This window comes from Podarcis filfolensis (genome assembly GCF_964270895.1).
Source record: "Podarcis filfolensis genome assembly, chromosome: 8".
Lineage (NCBI taxonomy): Eukaryota > Metazoa > Chordata > Lepidosauria > Squamata > Lacertidae > Podarcis > Podarcis filfolensis.
The window spans coordinates 42,515,731-42,534,581 of NC_139611.1; the positions used below are offsets into that span (position 1 = coordinate 42,515,731).

The window sequence follows — 18,851 nt, forward strand, 5'->3', positions numbered from 1 at the left end:
TCCAAGGTTCCTTTAAAAAAATAAAATTAATTTTTATAAGTACAAAATAGGAAAAAAACCTATTAAAACGTGTTTTATATGCTCTTGTATATGCAGGAATTTTAAGTAATTTTTTAATCATATAATAAATTGCTGGGGGTGGCTTCATGGGAAATGATTAATAGATGAAAGAGTAATATTTAATTAATATTAATTAGTAATTAATACTAATTACTATTTTCTATTAAGTTTTCTATTAATATTAATAGTAATTAATATTAATAGAAAAATAATAAAAACTTGCAATTAAAAAACATGTGTTCACCTTATCTCATGTGCAAAGTAGTGACCTCATTGTGTGCTTCTTCTCCTTCAGACTCTGGAGCTGCACTCCTGCCCCAAACCCATTGTGTTTGTGTTGCACACGTTCTTGTCGGCCAAAGTGACTCGCCTGGGGCTGCTCGTGTAGGAGGAGCCAAGGGGCCTTGGTGACATGGCAGTGTCAGCGAACCACAGCAGTAGCAGCACTGAGTCCTGCCTCTGCGATGTTCTCCAGCATCAGTGCCTTGACCAAGACTTGTGATTGGCAGCTGCATTATAGACACAAGGCCATCGGATGAGCTTCGGCTGGATACTGCAGCTCTTGCATGAACTGCCTTCCTAGGAGAGAAGCAGCTGAAGGATGGAAAGGCGGCCAAAGGAGTGAGATGGGGGGGGAGGCGGCCAGGGAGGCTGCATGTCAATCCCCTTGCTGGCCTCGAGTTCGGCATTGCTCTGAAAACCCCACCGTCGTCTTGGCACCTTGCCATTCAGGATCATGCCCCATACGAAAGGCAGGTGAGATGAGAGGTGGTCCTGCCAGGCCAATAGAGCAGCTCCTGACCTGGGGCATTACAAAGCCATTTCTCCCATATCCCTTATACCATTTGTGCCTTTTGGTGGAGGAAGGAAAGAGGAGAGCAGTCATGGCAGCAGTGGCAAGCTGGACCCTGGGCTGTTTGCCTGGTTGGGCTGGAAATGCTGTCTTGTCGGGCAACCCCGCCTTGTAGCTTGGGGGGAGCTTGTATCCTCTGCAGGGGTCTCAAGAGACGGGCTGGAAATGCGAGCTCCCCTGGTCCTTTCGTTCTGGCAGTTGGGATGCTGCAGGGCTCGGCTCAGATTGAAGAACTGAAGCATATGCACTTCAGAGCCACAAGACTCTGAAGGCCTGGACCAGTAAAGGAGTCCGGCTTTACTTAGTTCTAGGTTCCCTGCTCAGGCCAAACAGTGACATTTTTGAGCTAAGCTGAGAGCACTGTGTTCCTCTGGGCGGGTGGGGCGGGGTTTGGGTGCTGTGAAATCTGGAATGCCTTCGCCCCCCAGGGCTGTGGTGCAGATCAAGACAGTGGTAATGGGAAAGAGCTAACCTCAACAGGAGGAGGAGCAGCAGCAGTTTATAAACCAAAGCTGAGCAAAGAAGTCTGTGGTGAGGGTGATGCTCCCCCCTTTCCCCCTTACGAAATGAGTGTCCCTTTCTCCTCATTCCTGTCCACATTACTACTACTACTCGGGGAAGAAGGAATTCATGACAGTGTGAAACAGAACATAATAGCCTTATGAAAGGAAGCACTATTCGGCCCCATTTGTGGTTTTTGCAAAACTATACCATGTGATGGTCACCCAACCTGATCTTTGCTGCCATAAAGGCCAGGAACTTTATTTTTCAATTGATGGAACCGCAGAACATGCAGCTCTTCTCAGCAAACCCAGCTGGGCGCCCCTCATACCACAAGCCCATTGCAGGGGTGGGGAGAAGCATTGGGGTCAAGGATAGAGGTTGGTGGGGAAGAGGGCACAGTAGAGCCGCATGCATCCTTAACAGAGTGGGGCTTAGCCTCAAGCATTGCAGTGATTGCCTAGGAGATCAGAATGGTGGTCCATTTGCCCTGTTTGCTAACATAGAAGCCTTTTACCAAAGCCCTAGACCAGCGGTTCCCAATTCTTATAACTAAAACTGCCATAGAGATATCAAAATTTCCAAAAGTAGGGGGTCCATGGCTTGGTTTTTGAAAAACAAGGAGACTGCAGTACTTAGCTAATTGGGAACCACTCCCCTGGGTGGTGGAGCGGGACAGGGAAGAGAGAAGGGGAAACCATTTTGCTGTTCATAATACAGGCCCCTGAGAATGCTTGAGCCTGAGGCTTTAGGAGACAAGTAAAAGAGAGATAGGGAGTGTGTGTGTGTGTGTGTGTGTTCTTATGCTCCAAAAAAGCTCATTTAGCCATGGGGCAATGCCTAAAAGACGCAAGTCATGCTTGGCTTAGCAGCTGGCCACGGACCAAATTTTGCAAGAAGGGGGCCAGGTGCTTCTGTGAGTTGTGGTTCCTCTGAGGAGGTAGCATCCTCAGGTTTGGGAGGGACTGACTGGGAGGAGTATCTGATAAAAGGTTGTGTGTGTGGTGGCTCTTGTATAAAGAGTGCTTATTCCCAGCAAGGTGGCTTCTGCCTGCAAAAGTCCCAACCGAATATGTAGAGTTGCAGACTTGGTGTTTTGGCAGAATTCTGAAGGATGTGCTGTGGTAGAAAGGAAAGGGAAGTGTGGTCTAGTGTTGCGGGAGGTGGGCCTTAGAGACATTGGAAAGGGGCTACAGATGAGGACTTCAGCCCCTCCCTAAATCCTCTTAGGCCTGGGCACTTTTATTCTGATGATGTCTCAAAGCTAGTCACAGCTTAACAGAGCTTTATACTTAAGCAGACATCTGTTCTTTTGTCACCTATGGTCCCACAGAACAGTAGAAAAGAGCGTATTTGTTTAGAGCCGTGGTTCCCAATTGGTGGTAACCCACCCAGGGAGTCCGTGGCACCATTCACATAATGTAAGCTGCTGTAGAGCTAACAAAAAAATCACAATTAGAGGGGCCACGGCTTGGCTTTTGAAAAACAGGGAGTCCACAGTACTTAGCTAACTGGGAACCACTGGTTTAGAGTGTGCATGTGTGCTGGAATTTAGTTGCAAGCAGGGTTTGGGTCACTTTCAAGGCTCCTCTCTTGTGTCATTATGGGCAGCAAATCAGTCGGAGTGCAGTTATTGCCTGTGCTTGTGAAAAATTAAAAGTATGTATCCCGACAGGTGACACAGGTGGCGCTGTGGGTTAATCCACAGAGCCTAGGACTTGCCGATCAGAAGGTCATGGTTCGAATCCCTGCGACGGGGTGAGCTCCCCTTGCTTGGTTCCTGCTCCTGCCAACCTAGCAGTTCGTAAGCACCTCAAAGTGCAAATAGATAAATAGGTACTGCTCCGGCGGGAAGGTAAACGGCATTTCCGTGTGCTGCTCTGGTTCGCCAGAAGCGGCTTAGTCATGCTGGCCACATGACCCAGAAGCTGTACGCTGGCTCCCTTGGCCAATAAAGCGAGATGAGCGCCGCAACCCCAGAGTCGGCCACGACTGGACCTAATGGTCAGGGGTCCCTTTACCTTTACCTTTATCCCGACATTAGCAAGGGCTGTCTGACAGTTGTTCCAGTTGGCTGGAGCGGGGAAGTAGATTTCACGGAGCTCACCTTTGGTGCCAGCCTAAGGGCAATGCAACAATGTGGGGAGATGACAACCGTAGTTAGTGCATAGGTGTGAGAATAGCAGTTGGGTTGTGGTAGAACAGACACCGAAGCATTCATTTCTGTATGTTTGAAATTCACTCAAACAAGCATATTAGGCCTCTCTCCTTATTTAATAGTTTAGCTGCTCAATTTTAAGAGGAATTGTTTCCGGCTTACATAGAAACCATTGAATGCAATGAAAACCAGCTTTTTATTTGTCCCAGACAAGTTACCTCCATTGGAGAGTGTGTCTCACCACCTCACAAATACTGACTTCACTTCCATTCATGGCATTATCACAAGACAATTTCCTGCACATTCACATATGCATTAGGCAACCAAAGCTGTACTTGGGGTTAGTGGCACACTCTGAGCAGAAATGGCTTCTTAATCTCTTGTACTCTGACCTTTGGAATGCACTTGGGTATCCCAGTTTTCATTCAGTGTGATTCTGGTGGTTGCCAACACTTGTGTTTTGCACCAAAAGCTGCACCATGACTGTTGCGGGATGCAGGACAGCACCAGATGCTGCTATGTGTGTCTGGGGTTTCCAAACACACACAGTCATAAACAGAAGATACTCTGGCTGGCCTTAACAGAACTTTTTAAAATGGTGCTTTGGTATCACAGTGAAAGGTGACCTTACAAAAACACACCAAGATGGGCTTTTAAAAACAAAATTATTAAAAGCCCAAGTAGTCCTGCAGTTCCCACTCTGAACACTTCCTTTTTAATAGCACTTTCCCTCAAAGTTGTATAGCACTCTAGTTTTTTTTATACCAGGTATAGTTCCCATAGCTGGGGTGGGGGCCATGTTAACCACTTCTGTGATCTGGACATTGAGCAGTGGCGATAAAATGACAGGTGTTTGGTCTGTACAACCTTTGCATTCATTGCCTGGACCTCATTTGCTCCTGACCCTTCAGCATTGGGGCATGAAGCACACGATCAAATTCCCTGTGGAGTTGCACTTTGCCATCCCAGTGACTAGATTATGTTTGTGTAAAAGGATGGTGGTTCCTGATTCTTGCAAAAGTATTATTTTTTTGATGGCAATTTTATTCCCTCATCAGCACCCCCCCCCCCCATTCTCTGGTTTCCTTTGTTCTGCAGCTGGGGTTTTCCTGTTTTGGGGTTTCCCCTTATGCTATAGACATCAGTCAGGAGTTTACAGTTTGGGCAAATGCAACTTTAAGGCCCCAAGTGCCAAAGATGAGACTTCTTGAAAGATCTCTTCAAGAAATCTGCACAGAAACCACTACAAATAAATGTTTGTGTTTATCCCGCGTAAGGTCTGTTTGTGCTTGTGTTTGTGCGCACACTGTTTGATAGAATCTAACCTTGGGTATTGAGGCACAGCCAGTAACACTGCCACAATGAATCCAAAATGTACAACTGACGTTATTTTTGTATTCTTTGTAAATGGTATTTATACAAGAACAAATTCTTTTTTTCTGAGTTTTTAATTTCAAATGTTGGGAGTCTCCAGGTTACCAAATCCAGATAAAACAAGTGGTGGTGTGGGCAGTTTATGGTCTTCACAAGCAAAGGAATGTGCTCTCTCTAGAGAATACATGGACACCCTCCAGCCCTTGAGTTACATGCTAACTGTATAGTATTGTACATTACAATGGAAATGTGACTTAAGGGCGACTGTAACCTTTATGTTGTGTATAATAAAGGTGTTTATGCTTTTAGTTTTAATTCATTGGCTTGTGTCTTTGTGCGAAAACACAGACTTCAAAAATATATGTTAGTGAGTTGGATTCCAGAGTAACTTAAAAGGAAATGACCTAATGGTTAAGGTCACAGACACAGATAAGGTGGCAAGTTTTGAAAAGGGGAGGGGCATCCTCCTTCCTTCCCGCCTGCTTTAACTCCCCAGAATCTCCTCTTTCAATACATCCTTCTAGGGCAATGCAAGTTTTAAGAACATCAGAAAAGCCCTGCTGGCTAAGACCAAAAGCCCTATCTAGCCCAGCATCTGTACTCACAGTGGCCAACCACATGCCTTAGTGGGAAGCCTGCAAGCAAGACTTGAATGCAACAGTGCTCTCCCTGCTTGGGATTCCCAGTAAATGGCATGCTGCCTCCCGACAGTGGAGGTGGAATGCAGCCATCATAACTTAGCAGCCTTTGATACCCTTTTCTATGAATTTGTTTAATCCCTTTTAAAGCCATCCAAGTTGGGGGTCACATCAGATCAGATTCCATAGCTGAACTGTGGGTTTTTTGAATAAGTTATTTTTGTCAGTCCTGAATCTTATCACATTTGGCTTTATTGAATTGACACCATTGGATTCTACAAGAGAAAACAACACGCACTCCACTTGATTTCCGTTTTCCCCCTAAACTAAAAAACCCAAATGCATTGTGACCTTTCCTCTTAGGGGAAATATATTCTGATAATCCTGGACCAGATACCTCTGACACCAGAAACTTCATTGGAGTATTCAGCTAACTGGAACATATTCTTTTATTTTTAAATTAAAATTAAATTTGTGTACCCATACTTCATCCATAGATCTCAGGGCGGTTCACAATGTAAATGCAAGATAAAAACACAAAATACATAATAAAAACAGGAACGAAAAACCACAAACCAATAAACCTCCCTCCCCAATTTTAGAGACTGATAAGATGTTAATCAGTCAAAAGCCTGGTCGAACAGGAACATTTTCACCCGGTGCCTAAAGGTATATATTGAAAGCACCAGCCAAACCTCCTAGGGGAGAGCATTCCACAAACGGGGAGACACTGCAGAAAACGCCTGTACATGTCCATCCAGACCTCTCGTCGAGGAGACACACAAAGAAGGGCCTCGGGAGATGTCAGCATCTGGGTAGGTTCATATGGGAAGAGGCGGTCCTTGAGCTATTACGGTCCTGAGACATTTAAGGCTTTATAGGGCAAAACCAGCACTTTGAATTAGGCTAGGAAGCTAATTGGCAGCCAGTGCAGTCGAACTAGGATCAGTGTAATATGCTCAAACCACTTGCCCTAGTGAGCAACCTCGCTGCCAAGTTCTGCACCAGTTGAAGTTTCTGAACCATCTTCAGAGGCAGCCCTACATATAACACATTGCAGTAATCTAACCTAAAGGTTACCAGAACATAGACAACAGTAGTTAAGCTATCCCTGTCCAGATAGGGAAATAGCTGGGCCACCAGCTGAAACTGATGGAAAGCACTCCATGCCACTGAGGCCACCTGAGCTTCACCTGACAGCAAAAGATCTGTAAGTACCCTCAAGCTACATACCTGCTCCTTCAGAGGAATCCCATTCCAAACCAAGTTCCTGTGTTTTGTCTCAACATTTTAAACTTGCCAGTTTATTTTTAACTTGAGATATGTGAACATGGTTATGCTGATACTTTGTGTTTGGGGCACAAATAGTTTATTTTGGGGGTGGATGCCTCATTGGGTTTACTGTACTTCGAAAAAGCAGAAGAATTAACAGACCTTTATTTCCTTTAGTGCCAAACTGAGGGAAACTGTGGCTTTGTGGTCTGGTTGCATTCAGGGCTTGAGCTACCAGGTGGAAACACCATGAAACTTCCGAATTACAAGTGCACAGATTTAGTTGGTGTTTGAAATCAAGGAGCCTAATATGACACAAGTCAGCACCTTACTATAAGATGGCAGTGAATGCACTGGACTGTTGCTTTGCCTCAGTAATGGACTGGATGAGAACCAACAAACTAAAGCTCAATTCCACATAAGAATGAGGCACTTTTAGTGGATAGTCCCCTAGATTGGATGGCTGGGAGGTTGCCTGCTCTTGATGGGGTTACACTTTATAGTAACTTGACAGTGGTTGTGAAATGACAACTTGCGCTACTGATGTTGTTCAAGTATTTCAGCAGGAGAAAAGTGGCTCTCAAATTAACATCCATCTACTGCTAAGCATTTGCCTGTAGGGAAAAGCAAATGAGATTTGCAAAGCTCAATGACCAACCAGATGCCTTTAGGGGAAGCCCACAAACAACACATGGGCACATAAGCACTTTCTGCACATGCAGTTCCCAGCAACTGGTGTTTAGAAACGTACTGCATAAAAATAATCCTCAAAGTAATACAACACATAAAAATATATAAAACCCAAATACAGAAATTTAATATATTCATGATGGAATGGTCTCTAGTCCACAAAAACTTCTGTATACACACACACACACACACATACACCCCTTCACAACTTTAATGAAGTCAAGAAATGTTCCAAATTTAAAAGTCTTTACAGTGCTACAAACTTGATTGATTTTGCTGCTATTTAATTGTGTACTTTGTGTGTGTGCAATTGACAGTAAGCTCCACCTCAGTCACAGATATCCTCTGATGGGGCTCTTCTTCAGGTGGTTCTCCACGCAGCCCCTGATACTGGCCTTCACTAGGGCCAAGCCTTTAATATGGCAGGTCTTGCCCTGTGGAACTCCCTGCTAGTTGAGGTTTGGCAGGAACCATCCCTGCCTTCTTTCAGACATCTCAGAAAATTGCATTGTTTAGGCAGGACTTTAAAGTATTAATTTATTTTTTCAATCCACCTACTGTTGTTTTTAGTTATGTTTCTTTGAATGTTTCTTGTTGGTTTTACTCTTATGATAGGTTTTTATGAAAGTGTGGATTATAAATTATAAGTAAATACAAGAAAAGCCTGCTGGATCAGGCCTATGGCTCACCATTCCAGCATCTTCTCACAGTAGCCACCCAGATCTCCCCTCCTGTGGACCAGTTCTCCCCTCCTGTGGTTTCCAGCAACTGGTATTCAGAAGCATTGCTGTGGCTAGTAGCCATCAATAAACTTCTGCATCCATTTGTCTATTCCTATTTTAAAGCCATCCAAGTTGGCTCCCATCACTGGCTCCTTTGAGAGTGAGTTCTGTAACTATGCTGCATGAAAAAGTACTTGGGAGTCAATAGAATTGGAAAGGGACCACAAGAGTCATCTAGTCCAACCCCCTGCAATGCAGGAACCTTGGGGCTGGAATCCACCACCCTGAGATTAAGAGTCTCATGCTTTATCGACCGAGCTATCCCTTTAGTCTACCTTTTTCCTGCCCTAAATCTTCCACTATTCAGCTTCAATGGTTGTTCACGGGTTCGTCTATCTAGTGTTATAAAAGAGGGAGAATTTTCTCTCTCTATTTTCTTCATGAATTGCACAAATCTGTAAACTTCGATCACATTTTACTGGCCTTTTCTCTAAGCTATTCCCCCCCCCCAAATATGTGTTATTGTTTCCTGCTACTCTAAGCAAAAGGTCAGAAAAGGAGACTCCCCGCAAATTTGATAATGCAGCCATAACTCGGCCATCATTCAGCCCCTGAGGAGGGGGCAGCCAAGACAACCGGGAAGCCGAAGAGAAGAAGGGAGAGCCCGGCCGGCCTCCTGAGAAAGGGGCTCGTGGGAGGCGGACAAGGGCGGACCACCTCCGGGCTCTTCCTCCATCCCGCCCCTGCATGGCGTCGCGGTTCCTCGGGCCTCCCTTTCCCCTCCTCTCCGCCTCCGCCTCGCCTGCTGCTGTTCCCGGTGCGGCCTGCAGGCGGCAGCCCAGAAACCGGCCCGACTCTCCTCAGCGGGGCTCCCGGTGGCCGCCTCGTACGAGCCCGGAGGAGGGAACCAAAGCACAGCAGCCTCGGCAGCCGCAGCAGCAACAGCCGCCGCCCCAGCCCCAGCGGGAGGAGATGCGATGACAACGTCCGCCCTGCAGGTACCGGCCGCGCCGAGCTGCCTCGCGCTCCGCCCCGGCTCTGCGGCCTACGCCGAACCCCGGCTTTGCGGCCTACCGGGCCTACTGGGGCGGGCCTTGAGGGGCGAGGAGGGGGCTCTCGCCCCGAGGGGTCCACGCGGCAAAGCGGTCGAGGAAGCCGGGCTGAGGGGAAGCGGAGGGTCTTTTGGTCAGAAGCTCCGGACTCTTCCCCCGCCCCGCTCCCAAAATGGCCCCTGTTTTGGTAATAAGGGAGCGGGGGGACAACCCCTCTCGCTCCCCAAAATATCTGGTCCGTGGGCGTTGTTGCTCTCATCCACTCGGAGAGGGGAATAGAAGGGGAGGGTCGTTTGAGTTTGCTAACTGAATGTGTTGTTTTGTGAGCGGACGCTGAGGAGGGAGAGAGAAGGGGCCTCCTGGACACCTGAGCAGGTGGGGAGGGAAGCCTGGAGCCTCCACCGGGGGCTGGGGGAGCTGCCTTGGTTTGTAAGGCAGAGTGAGTTATTCAGAGGAGGCAAAGACCAGGAAAGGCACACAACTTTAGTCCTACTCAGAGTAGACCTGTTGGGCTTACTCAGCGCATGTCATTTAGGCCCATTTATTTCAGTGGGTTTACTCTGAGTAGGCCTTGGGCGTAACCCATGTCTACATGCATATGCATAAATCATCAAAATGATGCACACACTTCAGTGCCTATTTCCTAAACTAACTGCCACCCCTCTGATCGTGTTTTTGTTATATAACCATTTATAGAAAGATAGTTGCCCTCTATCAAAAGATGCATCGCAAGTTGTATTTTCTAGGGCTAGAAATCTCTGAAACCTTGAGTTTTGAAATGCACTCAGTCCTGAGCAGAGGCTGGTTTTTAGGTAGTGGGCAGGTATCTCCAGGCTGGCCCTACTTTCTGTCAAGGGAAATCCTGCTGCCTTGTTCTGTAGGGAAGGTGCTGGGTGCTGATGCACATATCTTCCTGGGAAGAACCTAAGGACCCAGAGGTATCAAACAGTATTATTGGGACATTCTGACAAAATTGGGAGAGGTGCTTCATCCAGGGTATGGTTTGTAGCCCATTTGTGGGAGGTGAAACGGAACTGAAAGGAGCTCAGTACCCTGTTTAGTTAGCTTATTCAGACATCAACTGGAGAAGTATCTGTAGTATACCCGGGGAGTCCTTGGGAACAGCCAGTTAGAAGCAGCACACAAGACTTTATTGTCTTTTATGGCTTGGATGATTTTCTTTCCCAGGTGACATGTTCAGCTGGTGAGGTAACAGTCCACAAGGCCACCCCTGTGTGAGATTCACTCCCTCATAATATTGACATTGTGTAGTATGGTGATTAGGGTGTTGGTCTAATTCAATTCTACACTTGGCCATGAAGCTCACTGAGTGACCTTGGCCCAGTCACCAACGCTTAGCCTAGTCTACCTCACAGGGTTGTTGTGAGGGCAAGGAGGGAATGTGTACACCATCTTGGGCTCCTTGGGGGGGGGGAGTGAGATATAGATGTAATAATAAATAAACCCAGCACATTTCCTCTTTGCAGTGGGAAGGTGACTCTTTCAGCAGCTGCTGTGCAGTACCAATTCCTGCCCAAACTCCTTTGGGGGTCAGCAGCAGGACTAAGCTATAAAACAGCGCAGGAGACTGGTATTCTCCTTGTGACCTTTGCCCTGCTCAGCAGCATCTAGCACGCAGGCAATGTCTTATACCACCTGCTGGCAGTCACAACTGTATAAAAATCTGCTTCTTTGTGGTGGAATTTGGACTGGTTTAAATCCAGAGAGGCCACACTGTTTGCTTGGTTCCTAAGGCCTAGCATCTTAATCAAACCCCTCTTCAAAGGCCCAGAGCCTCCATCTCTATCTTACTCAGTAACTGCTTGCTTTATGGTCCTCAGACTGGTTAAATCCCTGTGCGATTGATGACAAAGTACTGCTCACCAGTTTGCAAGAACAATAAACATGTGTAGAAGAAGGCACATGCCTTAAATTTCTAACTCTCTCCCACCTTAAATATTTAGATAGGTACTTAGTCTTTGCTGCACCATTTTCTCCTGTCTCTTGGTTACGCCTCAGCAAACATTTAAGAGTCTTAGGGGTTAGTACCAAACTTAGAGCCTCCTGGAATTCCCAGTGCTGTGAACTTTTCTAGCTGTGATTCTGATGTGCCACCATGAAACTTGAGCCAGGCATTTGCTTTCCAGAAAGCCATTGATTTGGTCACAAAAGCCACAGAGGAAGATAAAGCAAAGAACTATGAAGAGGCTCTGCGTCTCTACCAGCATGCGGTGGAGTACTTCCTTCACGCCATCAAGTGTGAGTCTGTCTTGGGGGTGGGAGGCTTAGTGGGAGCTTTTACGTGACACTGGGAGTGCTTACAAGGACCTTGCTCAGAGCAGCAGCTTCCTTTGCTTTGCTTGCTGTGCGGCTGTCAGGGGAGACCCAGGCTTGTTCAGTGCTCTGTGGTTGTAGCCCATTTGTTTGGTGATGACATCAGGGAATCTGCAGACAAAGTGGTGTGGAGAAAGTGGATAGAAGTAAGGTTTTCTCACTTTCTTAATGCTAGAGCTCAGGGATTGCTCCAGAGTAACTGATTGGCAGGAGAGGCAAAAGGAAGGACTTATTCGTTTAGAGGTATAATCCATATTTAGAATTCCCTGCCATGGTTTGGTGATAGCCGCTGGTTTAGACGGTTTTAAATGAAAGTTATACAAAGCCACTGGGGATGAAAAGTGTCCACCAATGGTTGTCAGTTATTGTGATGATCCTGTGGAATCTCTAGGGACAGAAGCAGTATATGCTACTGAGTGCCAGTTCTTTGTGGGCAACAGTAGGAGAGGACAGCTCCCTTCCAGTCCTGCTTGTGGGCTTCCCAGAGGCAACTGGCTGCCCAGTGTGGGAACCAGGATGTTGGACCATATGGACATTTTCTTGGCATGGCCCAGCAGGGCTGTTCTTATGTACTTAAAGTTCTCTGTGACATGCAGTCAGTAGCTGGTAGCTACTGTGAGCAATTTGCATCTAGGATAAGTGAGCCTCCAAGCTGGTTTCCCCACCACTGAATCTGGAAAGTGCTGCTGCAGGGAACCCTAGTCGGGTGGGGGCAGGCTGTCCAGGGAAGCTCTTCCTTACCGCTGCCTGTTGCCCTTGCAGATGATGCTCACAGTGACAAGGCCAAGGAAAGCATCCGGGCAAAGTGTGCACAGTACCTGGACCGGGCTGAGAAGCTGAAGGATTATCTGCGGACCAAGGACAAGCAGAGCAAAAAGCCTGTCAAAGAAGCCCAGAATGACAGCAAGGGGTATGGCTTAAAGGGTTGGCTCCTCAAAGTACGGTGTGGGTGGGTGGGCGGGCGGAAGAGATTGGGTGAGGAAGTCATAGAGGCACTGTTAGCCCAGCCTTGCTTCCATTGCCCTTTGCTCTGTGTCTTTGTGTGTTTATGCAAGTGCAGATAAGTTAGGAACAGTTAGGTTAGGAGTTAATACAAGAATAAATGAAATCTCAGAGGGTAGGGGAAGGGGAGGTTCAGTGTCCTGCCTTGCCCCAGAAGGTGGGAATGGGATCAGATCATCAACTAAGAGAAAATTCATCAAACAATTCTTTCCTTAATCTCAGCAACCTCCTTTAGGTGATGTGGAACAGCTCTGCTCTTGCTTGATCCCAGGCCCTGCTGGTAGAGCACTGTGGGTTGGGTTGCAGGTGACACTGATGTGTGGCTGGTCCTGTCTTGAAGGTGGAGAGGATATGAGGATATTCTTTGATTTCATGTGTAGTTGAGGCCAGGTGTCTGATGGGAACTGGGAGAGACCTGATTCTCTGAGGAGGTGGTTCTGTGTTGCTCATCCTCCCCTCACGCAAACTTTGCAAATAAGCACCAGTTGGAGTAGGCATGAGTTGGGGAGTCCTCCTGCCCCTCATGGCACTGCCCACCCCATATCATTTGATGCCTCTCTCTCTTCAGGAGTGACAGCGACAGTGAGGGCGACAATCCTGAGAAGAAGAAGTTGCAAGAGCAGCTGATGGGTAAGCCAGTTCTGAGCAGCCCCTGGTCCCTGTGCTTGTTGCTGGCTCTGTAGAGACAAGTGCAGCTTTCTGAAGGTGGGCTTGAGGTGTCAGGAGGGTCTAATGCACCCCTCCTTGGCAGGATGGGAGGGAGTCAAGTGGGCTCTATTGGGCAAATTGCTTTCCCTTTCCAGGTGCCATTGTGATGGAGAAGCCCAACGTGCGGTGGAATGATGTGGCTGGGCTGGAAGGAGCTAAAGAGGCCCTCAAGGAAGCGGTCATCTTGCCCATCAAATTCCCTCACTTATTCACAGGTGAGAATCTGGGCACCTCTGTCCCCCTGGGCATGCTAAATGTTGCAAGGGGTGGATGAGTCCATTTCCTCTCTCTTTGCCCCAGGTAAGCGCACTCCATGGCGAGGGATTCTCCTCTTTGGCCCTCCTGGTACTGGGAAGTCTTACCTGGCCAAGGCTGTAGCAACTGAAGCAAGCAACTCCACCTTCTTCTCCATCTCCTCTTCAGACTTGATGTCCAAGTGGCTAGGGGAGAGTGAAAAGTGAGTGACAAAATCCATGGGGGAAGTGGGGGAGGGAGAGAACCATCTCTCTCACTTAGGAAAGTGGGGCTTGGTCAATGGAGTGGAATAAGATGTTCCTATTAGCGTATGATGGGGGTGGTTAGTGCCCCACCCACCCAAGCTGAACTCCAGCTCACCATAATTCCTGACCATTGGCTGTGCCCCAAAGTATCTGGGGTGGGGAGACAGATAGAGGTGGGGCTAGAACTGTGCAAAATGGGTGTCTATGGAAGGCTTTAGATTTGCCGCATTTTGCCACAGTTGTTTGGACACAGGCTTGGTTTGTAGTCTTTATTTTATGGTTCCTGTCATATGTGCCAGTGGCCTCCAATGGCCCTTCCCCGAGCTTTCTGCTGTGCCTTTTCCTTTAGATTGGTGAAGAACCTATTTGAGCTGGCCAGGCAGCATAAGCCTTCCATCATCTTCATTGACGAAGTGGACTCTTTGTGCGGCTCTCGCAATGAGAATGAGAGTGAGGCAGCCCGCAGGATCAAGACGGAGTTCCTGGTACAAATGCAAGGTGGGTAGACAGAGCGACAGGAGAGAGACTGCCCAAGAGGACCCTTTGCACTGGGGAGCATCTGGTCTGCCTCACTGCCTTCCCCAGTGTGGACTGACAATTTGTGGCTTTCTTTCTTGACAGGCGTTGGGAATGACAATGATGGCACTTTGGTCTTGGGTGCTACCAACATCCCCTGGGTGCTAGATGCTGCCATTCGGCGAAGGTGGGTGATGCCGCAGGTTTTGCTGGGGCTCCTGCTGCCCACATGGACAGTCTTGTAGCCTCCAAAACAGCAAGAGGTCTCTCTGTGCCCTGGTCTGAAGGGCTGTTTGCATTTTGTTGAGGAATACTTCTATTTCATCAGTTGTAGTGTCTGCAGGCAGTGGCGTAGCGTGGGGGGTGCAGGGGGGGCCGGCCGCACCGGGCACAACATCGGGGGGGGGGGGCGCTCGCACTCACAGCTCTCTAGTGGAAGAGACTCGAGTGCTAAAATCCATGGGTTAGGGGGCGCAAATTACTTGCCTTGCCCCGGGTGCTGACAACCCACGCTACGCCACTGTCTGCAGGGGCTTATAACAGGACTAAAACCAGCAATATATTAATTTTTATTATATTTATATCCTGTCTTTCTTTGAAGGAATAAAGGGTTGTGTTCGTGGTTCTTCTCGCCCCCACTTCCATCCCCACAGTGACCCTGTGAAGTTAGGCTGAGCAGATAGTGACTGGCCCAGAGAGTCTGAGTATGGATCTGACTGAGTATGGATCTGATCTCGGGGTCTCCTCAGACCACAACTGCATGCTGTCAGCAAAACATAACACAAATCTAAATAAACAAACAAACCACACATATTTAAAACATTTTAAAAAAATCTCATCAAAGGGTGCTAATCTTCATCAAAAGTCTGTGCAAATAGTAATGTTTTCAGCTGACACAACATAGCCAATCAGTTTGGGGCTGGGGGGAGGCTGCCATACACCTCACCTCACCTCTCCACATGGTTGAATCCAAGCAGAAGCTTCATAGGCGTGGGAGGCAGCGACTTCTTCCCTCTCCCTTTGGGGACAGACTGTCACATGTGCGCTTGCATTTGCACATAGGTTTGAGAAACGTATTTACATCCCGCTTCCCGAGGAGCCGGCCAGGGCTCAGATGTTTAAGCTGCACCTTGGCAACACGCCACACAGCCTGTCAGAAGCCAACATCCACGAATTAGCCCGGAAGACTGACGGCTATTCAGGGGCTGACATCAGCATCATTGTGCGCGATGCCCTCATGCAGCCTGTCCGCAAGGTGCAGTCAGCCACGCACTTCAAAAAGGTGAGGACGGCATTTCCTACAAGGGCTGTGCCAGGGCAGGCTGGAAGGTAGATTCCCCTTGCTTGGCCTATCCTGTTGTTGCTTCAAGGCTTCTGCTGGGGAGTGAAGCAGCAGAAGATTCCACCTTCTCAATGGACTCAGCTGCTCCACTTCCTTTCCCAGGCAGGGTCATGTGACATTGTTGTCTAGCCCTGGGCAGGCAGAGGCAGTTCCTCCCCGGTTCCTCTCCTACCTCACCCAGTATCCGAGCAGCTGCACTTGCCTCTCTGTATTTGTTCTTCTTCACTTCTGTGTACCTGGTGCTTATTATTTTACATGGACATCCTGCTCTTGTTTTGGGGGAATACTCAAGCAGTTTTTGAGGGGCTCCCAGCCATTCCTCTGCTTTAATAATGTCACGGCAACTTTCATAAATATATTTGAGAGGATTAAATTAAACGCTTTTGGTCAGATGAGACTTCTGACTCTCCAGTTGCTGTGGATTAATATGTGATGTTGGGGACTGGCATTGTGCTTCTCTTGACAAGTGTCCCTGCAGTATTCAGATGGCTGTTGCTGGATGGATGGCCTACCTGTACCTTCCAAACAGAGTGACTAGTGTACTTGCAGGGGGACTGACTCTTTTTTCCACCTGCTTCTGTTTTGCATTGCTACTATATCTGTCCTACCAGGACCTAAGAGTTTTGTGTTCAGCCTGCCCCCACCCCCCAGGAATCTGCCATATCAGTGTGCTGTCTGGGTCTTTATTGCAGGTCCGTGGACCATCCCGCACCAATCCTGGCACGGTGGTAGATGATCTGTTAACCCCTTGTTCCCCGGGAGATCCTGGTGCTATTGAAATGACATGGATGGAGGTACCTGGGGACAAGCTTCTGGAGCCTATAGTCTGCATGGTGAGTGAGGTCCCCTGACTTTTTCCTGCCTGGACCCTCTTTCTGAGTCCCAGGCTTGTTCTCCTGTGTATTTGATACAAACTCTGATGTGTGCCAAGCAGCTTTGGGTGGCAGCTGCAGGTCTGGAAATGCCCCTTCCACATGACTGTGAGGAGTTTCAGCTCCTAAAACCTTTGTGGTTTTTGTGACCAAGATGCATGTATACCCCATCCCTGAATGTCCTATTCTGTTTTTGCAGTCGGACATGCTGCGCTCACTGGCCACCACCCGCCCCACCGTGAATGCGGAGGATCTGCTAAAGGTGAAGAAGTTCACTGAAGACTTTGGCCAGGAGGGCTAATGCTGTGCCTATGAGGAGCAGCGGTGATGGGGGGCATTTTACCACGGACATGTGTGTAGACAAGGCCCTTTGTGCTGACAGTGGACTGTGCCAAGCAGAGGTTAGCATCCAGCTTACTACTGAATCTGTCTCTGCTTGGGGCACCTGTTTGGCTGGGGAAGGAAGAGGATGAGGTGACACAGCCTCCATTGCTACTCTGGGAGATGGACACAAAGGGGAGAAGGCTGAGCCCAGCCCACTCTGGTTTTTTCCCATCCAGACATCCCTGCCTTCATGGTTGCTCTTTCATTCCCCCCCCCCCTAACGCTGCTTGGCTTGTTTATATACAAATAAAAACAATCCGAAACTTCCACTATACCGCAACCCTTTTTTCCTGAGACCCCTTCCAGCTCCTGTGGAAGCAACACCTGGTGCCACCCCAAAGAGAAAACCGAACTGGCTTCACCTAAGGCCATTGCTTACTCCTTGAAATCTGAAATGCTGCACTTCCAAGCTTGAGCTGAACTTTGAAGAGTGCGGCCTTCTTCTGGCTCAGCCAAAGTGGCAGGAAGCTCTCCAAGTGAGAAATACACTCCAAGGCTTAACTAATGCTCAGCTCTCTCCTGGAGTTGAGGTACTCATGTTGGAAGTGCTGTCCAAGAAGCTTACCTTGCCAAGGCCTGATTTGTTGCATGGTTTGAGGTACGGTATCTGAAAATGAGCTCTGCCCCACAGGATGCTGTGTTGCTGCAGAATTTATTGCCCTTCAGCTCTGTAGCGTTTTGCATGTGTGGCACAGAAAAAGCAGAAGGGGAGCAGAACAGGGATGAGGAGGGCTGCAGCTCCAAGCCCCTCAGCCTCACCCTGGCACTGTGGCTCAACCCAGCAAGCCTGCTGCTTCTCAGAAAGGGATGACGTCTGCTCTTCCAGCTGTGGCACAAGAGGTGACAGTACTAAGGAATGCAAACTGGGCACCTGTCAGCACACAGGTGCTGGCAAAGTCCTGCAAAAGAGATGGAGCTTTCCCGCCTTTGCAGCTGCAGCATGTGGGAGATCTGCCTCCCATTCCCCCCCATGGCTCCTTTGCTCACGGTTGGGCCTCTGCTGGTGTGTCTCTGCTGCAATCTGGGGCTCTAGAGTGTCTTTTTAAAAAATCCATGCCATGGGGAGGCAAAAGACTCATTTATTCCACCCCATTGGCTCTAGGCAATGGCTCTTGTGCCACAAGTGGAGGAGGCTGGCAATGCTCAAGCATAGGCTTCTACTTACAGCAGGGTTTTTGCTTCCCTGAAGGTAACTGCTGATTCCTAATTCAACAAATCCACCTTTCTCGGCCACTAAAGCTATCTTCTTGTGCTTTAGTCTTCTTGTCTTAGTACTACTGAGGAAGGCATGTAGGGGAGGGTGGGAGCTCTTGGTCTCTAGAAATTCAAGTGAATAGCTGTGAGAACCTCTTAACTGTCAAGGGGTTTAGCGGCCTGAACACCCCCTGCCCCCTTTCTTGTCATGTGTACATAATTTTGAGTTGATTCCAGTGTGGGGAGGGACAGTTTATGGAAGAATAAAGTGTTGAACTATTTGTCTCTTATATATTCAGCTGATTTTTTTACAAGCAACATACAATGGTACAATTTGTTTCACAGTTTCTCTACAGGAGATGAAAGAAGAGGCAGTCTCCTTTGTTCTGCTTAGTCTTATCTCCTTCCCACACCACAGATGCAATCCACATCCCTACAAGCTGAAGGCGCTAGAGCCTTGAGGCCAGCAGCTCTGTGCACAATTTAGCTAGCTAGGAGGAGGTTGTAGGTGCATTTAATCTGTAAATCTCTTTAAGAGGTTTTATTAAAATCAAGAGGTTTATTTTATGAGTTGACTGTTTAATTTCTATACTGCTTAATCTATTAAAAATATCTGTAAGCGGTGTACAGAAGACTGAAGCAAAAACAGACAACTTAAAACATTACTAAAATACAGTTA

The 18,851-nt window shown here is 47.9% G+C and overlaps 2 protein-coding genes and 1 long non-coding RNA gene across 5 annotated transcripts in view; 2 read left to right on the forward strand and 1 right to left on the reverse strand.

The window, feature by feature from the left end:
- Nucleotides 1–5,261, forward strand: part of SNTB2 (syntrophin beta 2) — a 34,517-nt gene extending 29,256 nt beyond the window's left edge. For both annotated transcript variants that reach the window (XM_083626307.1, XM_083626308.1), the window contains one exon: nucleotides 356–5,261. In XM_083626307.1, coding sequence (XP_083482433.1) covers nucleotides 356–448 — 93 coding nt within the window. In that variant the 3' untranslated portion in view covers nucleotides 449–5,261. The remainder of the gene's footprint in view (nucleotides 1–355) is intronic.
- Nucleotides 1,872–9,271, reverse strand: LOC310768390. Its single transcript, XR_014551302.1, has 2 exons — nucleotides 6,316–9,271; nucleotides 1,872–6,216 (listed from the first exon to the last, which is right to left on the reverse strand). It is a non-coding gene; the product is annotated as an uncharacterized lncRNA (long non-coding RNA).
- Nucleotides 8,980–18,462, forward strand: VPS4A (vacuolar protein sorting 4 homolog A). Of its 2 annotated transcripts, none has more exons than XM_083626340.1 (11): nucleotides 8,980–9,266; nucleotides 11,468–11,579; nucleotides 12,417–12,564; nucleotides 13,225–13,286; nucleotides 13,460–13,579; nucleotides 13,665–13,821; nucleotides 14,214–14,362; nucleotides 14,486–14,567; nucleotides 15,443–15,662; nucleotides 16,415–16,555; nucleotides 16,794–18,462. In XM_083626340.1, the coding sequence occupies exons 1-11, from the start codon at nucleotides 9,246–9,248 to the stop codon at nucleotides 16,893–16,895; spliced, it is 1,314 nt and encodes a 437-aa protein (XP_083482466.1). In that variant the 5' UTR covers nucleotides 8,980–9,245; the 3' UTR covers nucleotides 16,896–18,462. The 2 variants fall into 2 exon arrangements, with proteins under 2 accessions (XP_083482466.1, XP_083482467.1); XM_083626341.1 differs by lacking the exon at nucleotides 8,980–9,266 and adding an exon at nucleotides 9,375–9,507.
- Nucleotides 18,463–18,851: the final 389 nt, after the last annotated feature.

Excerpts from the sequence above, each read along its gene's own strand:
- VPS4A (XM_083626340.1), top strand. The coding sequence starts at position 9,246 with ATGACAACGTCCGCCCTGCAG. Across the intron at positions 9,267-11,467 it reads TGACAACGTCCGCCCTGCAG|AAAGCCATTGATTTGGTCAC; the intron begins GTACCGGCCGCG and ends TTTGCTTTCCAG. Across the intron at positions 12,565-13,224 it reads GCCCAGAATGACAGCAAGGG|GAGTGACAGCGACAGTGAGG; the intron begins GTATGGCTTAAA and ends CTCTCTCTTCAG.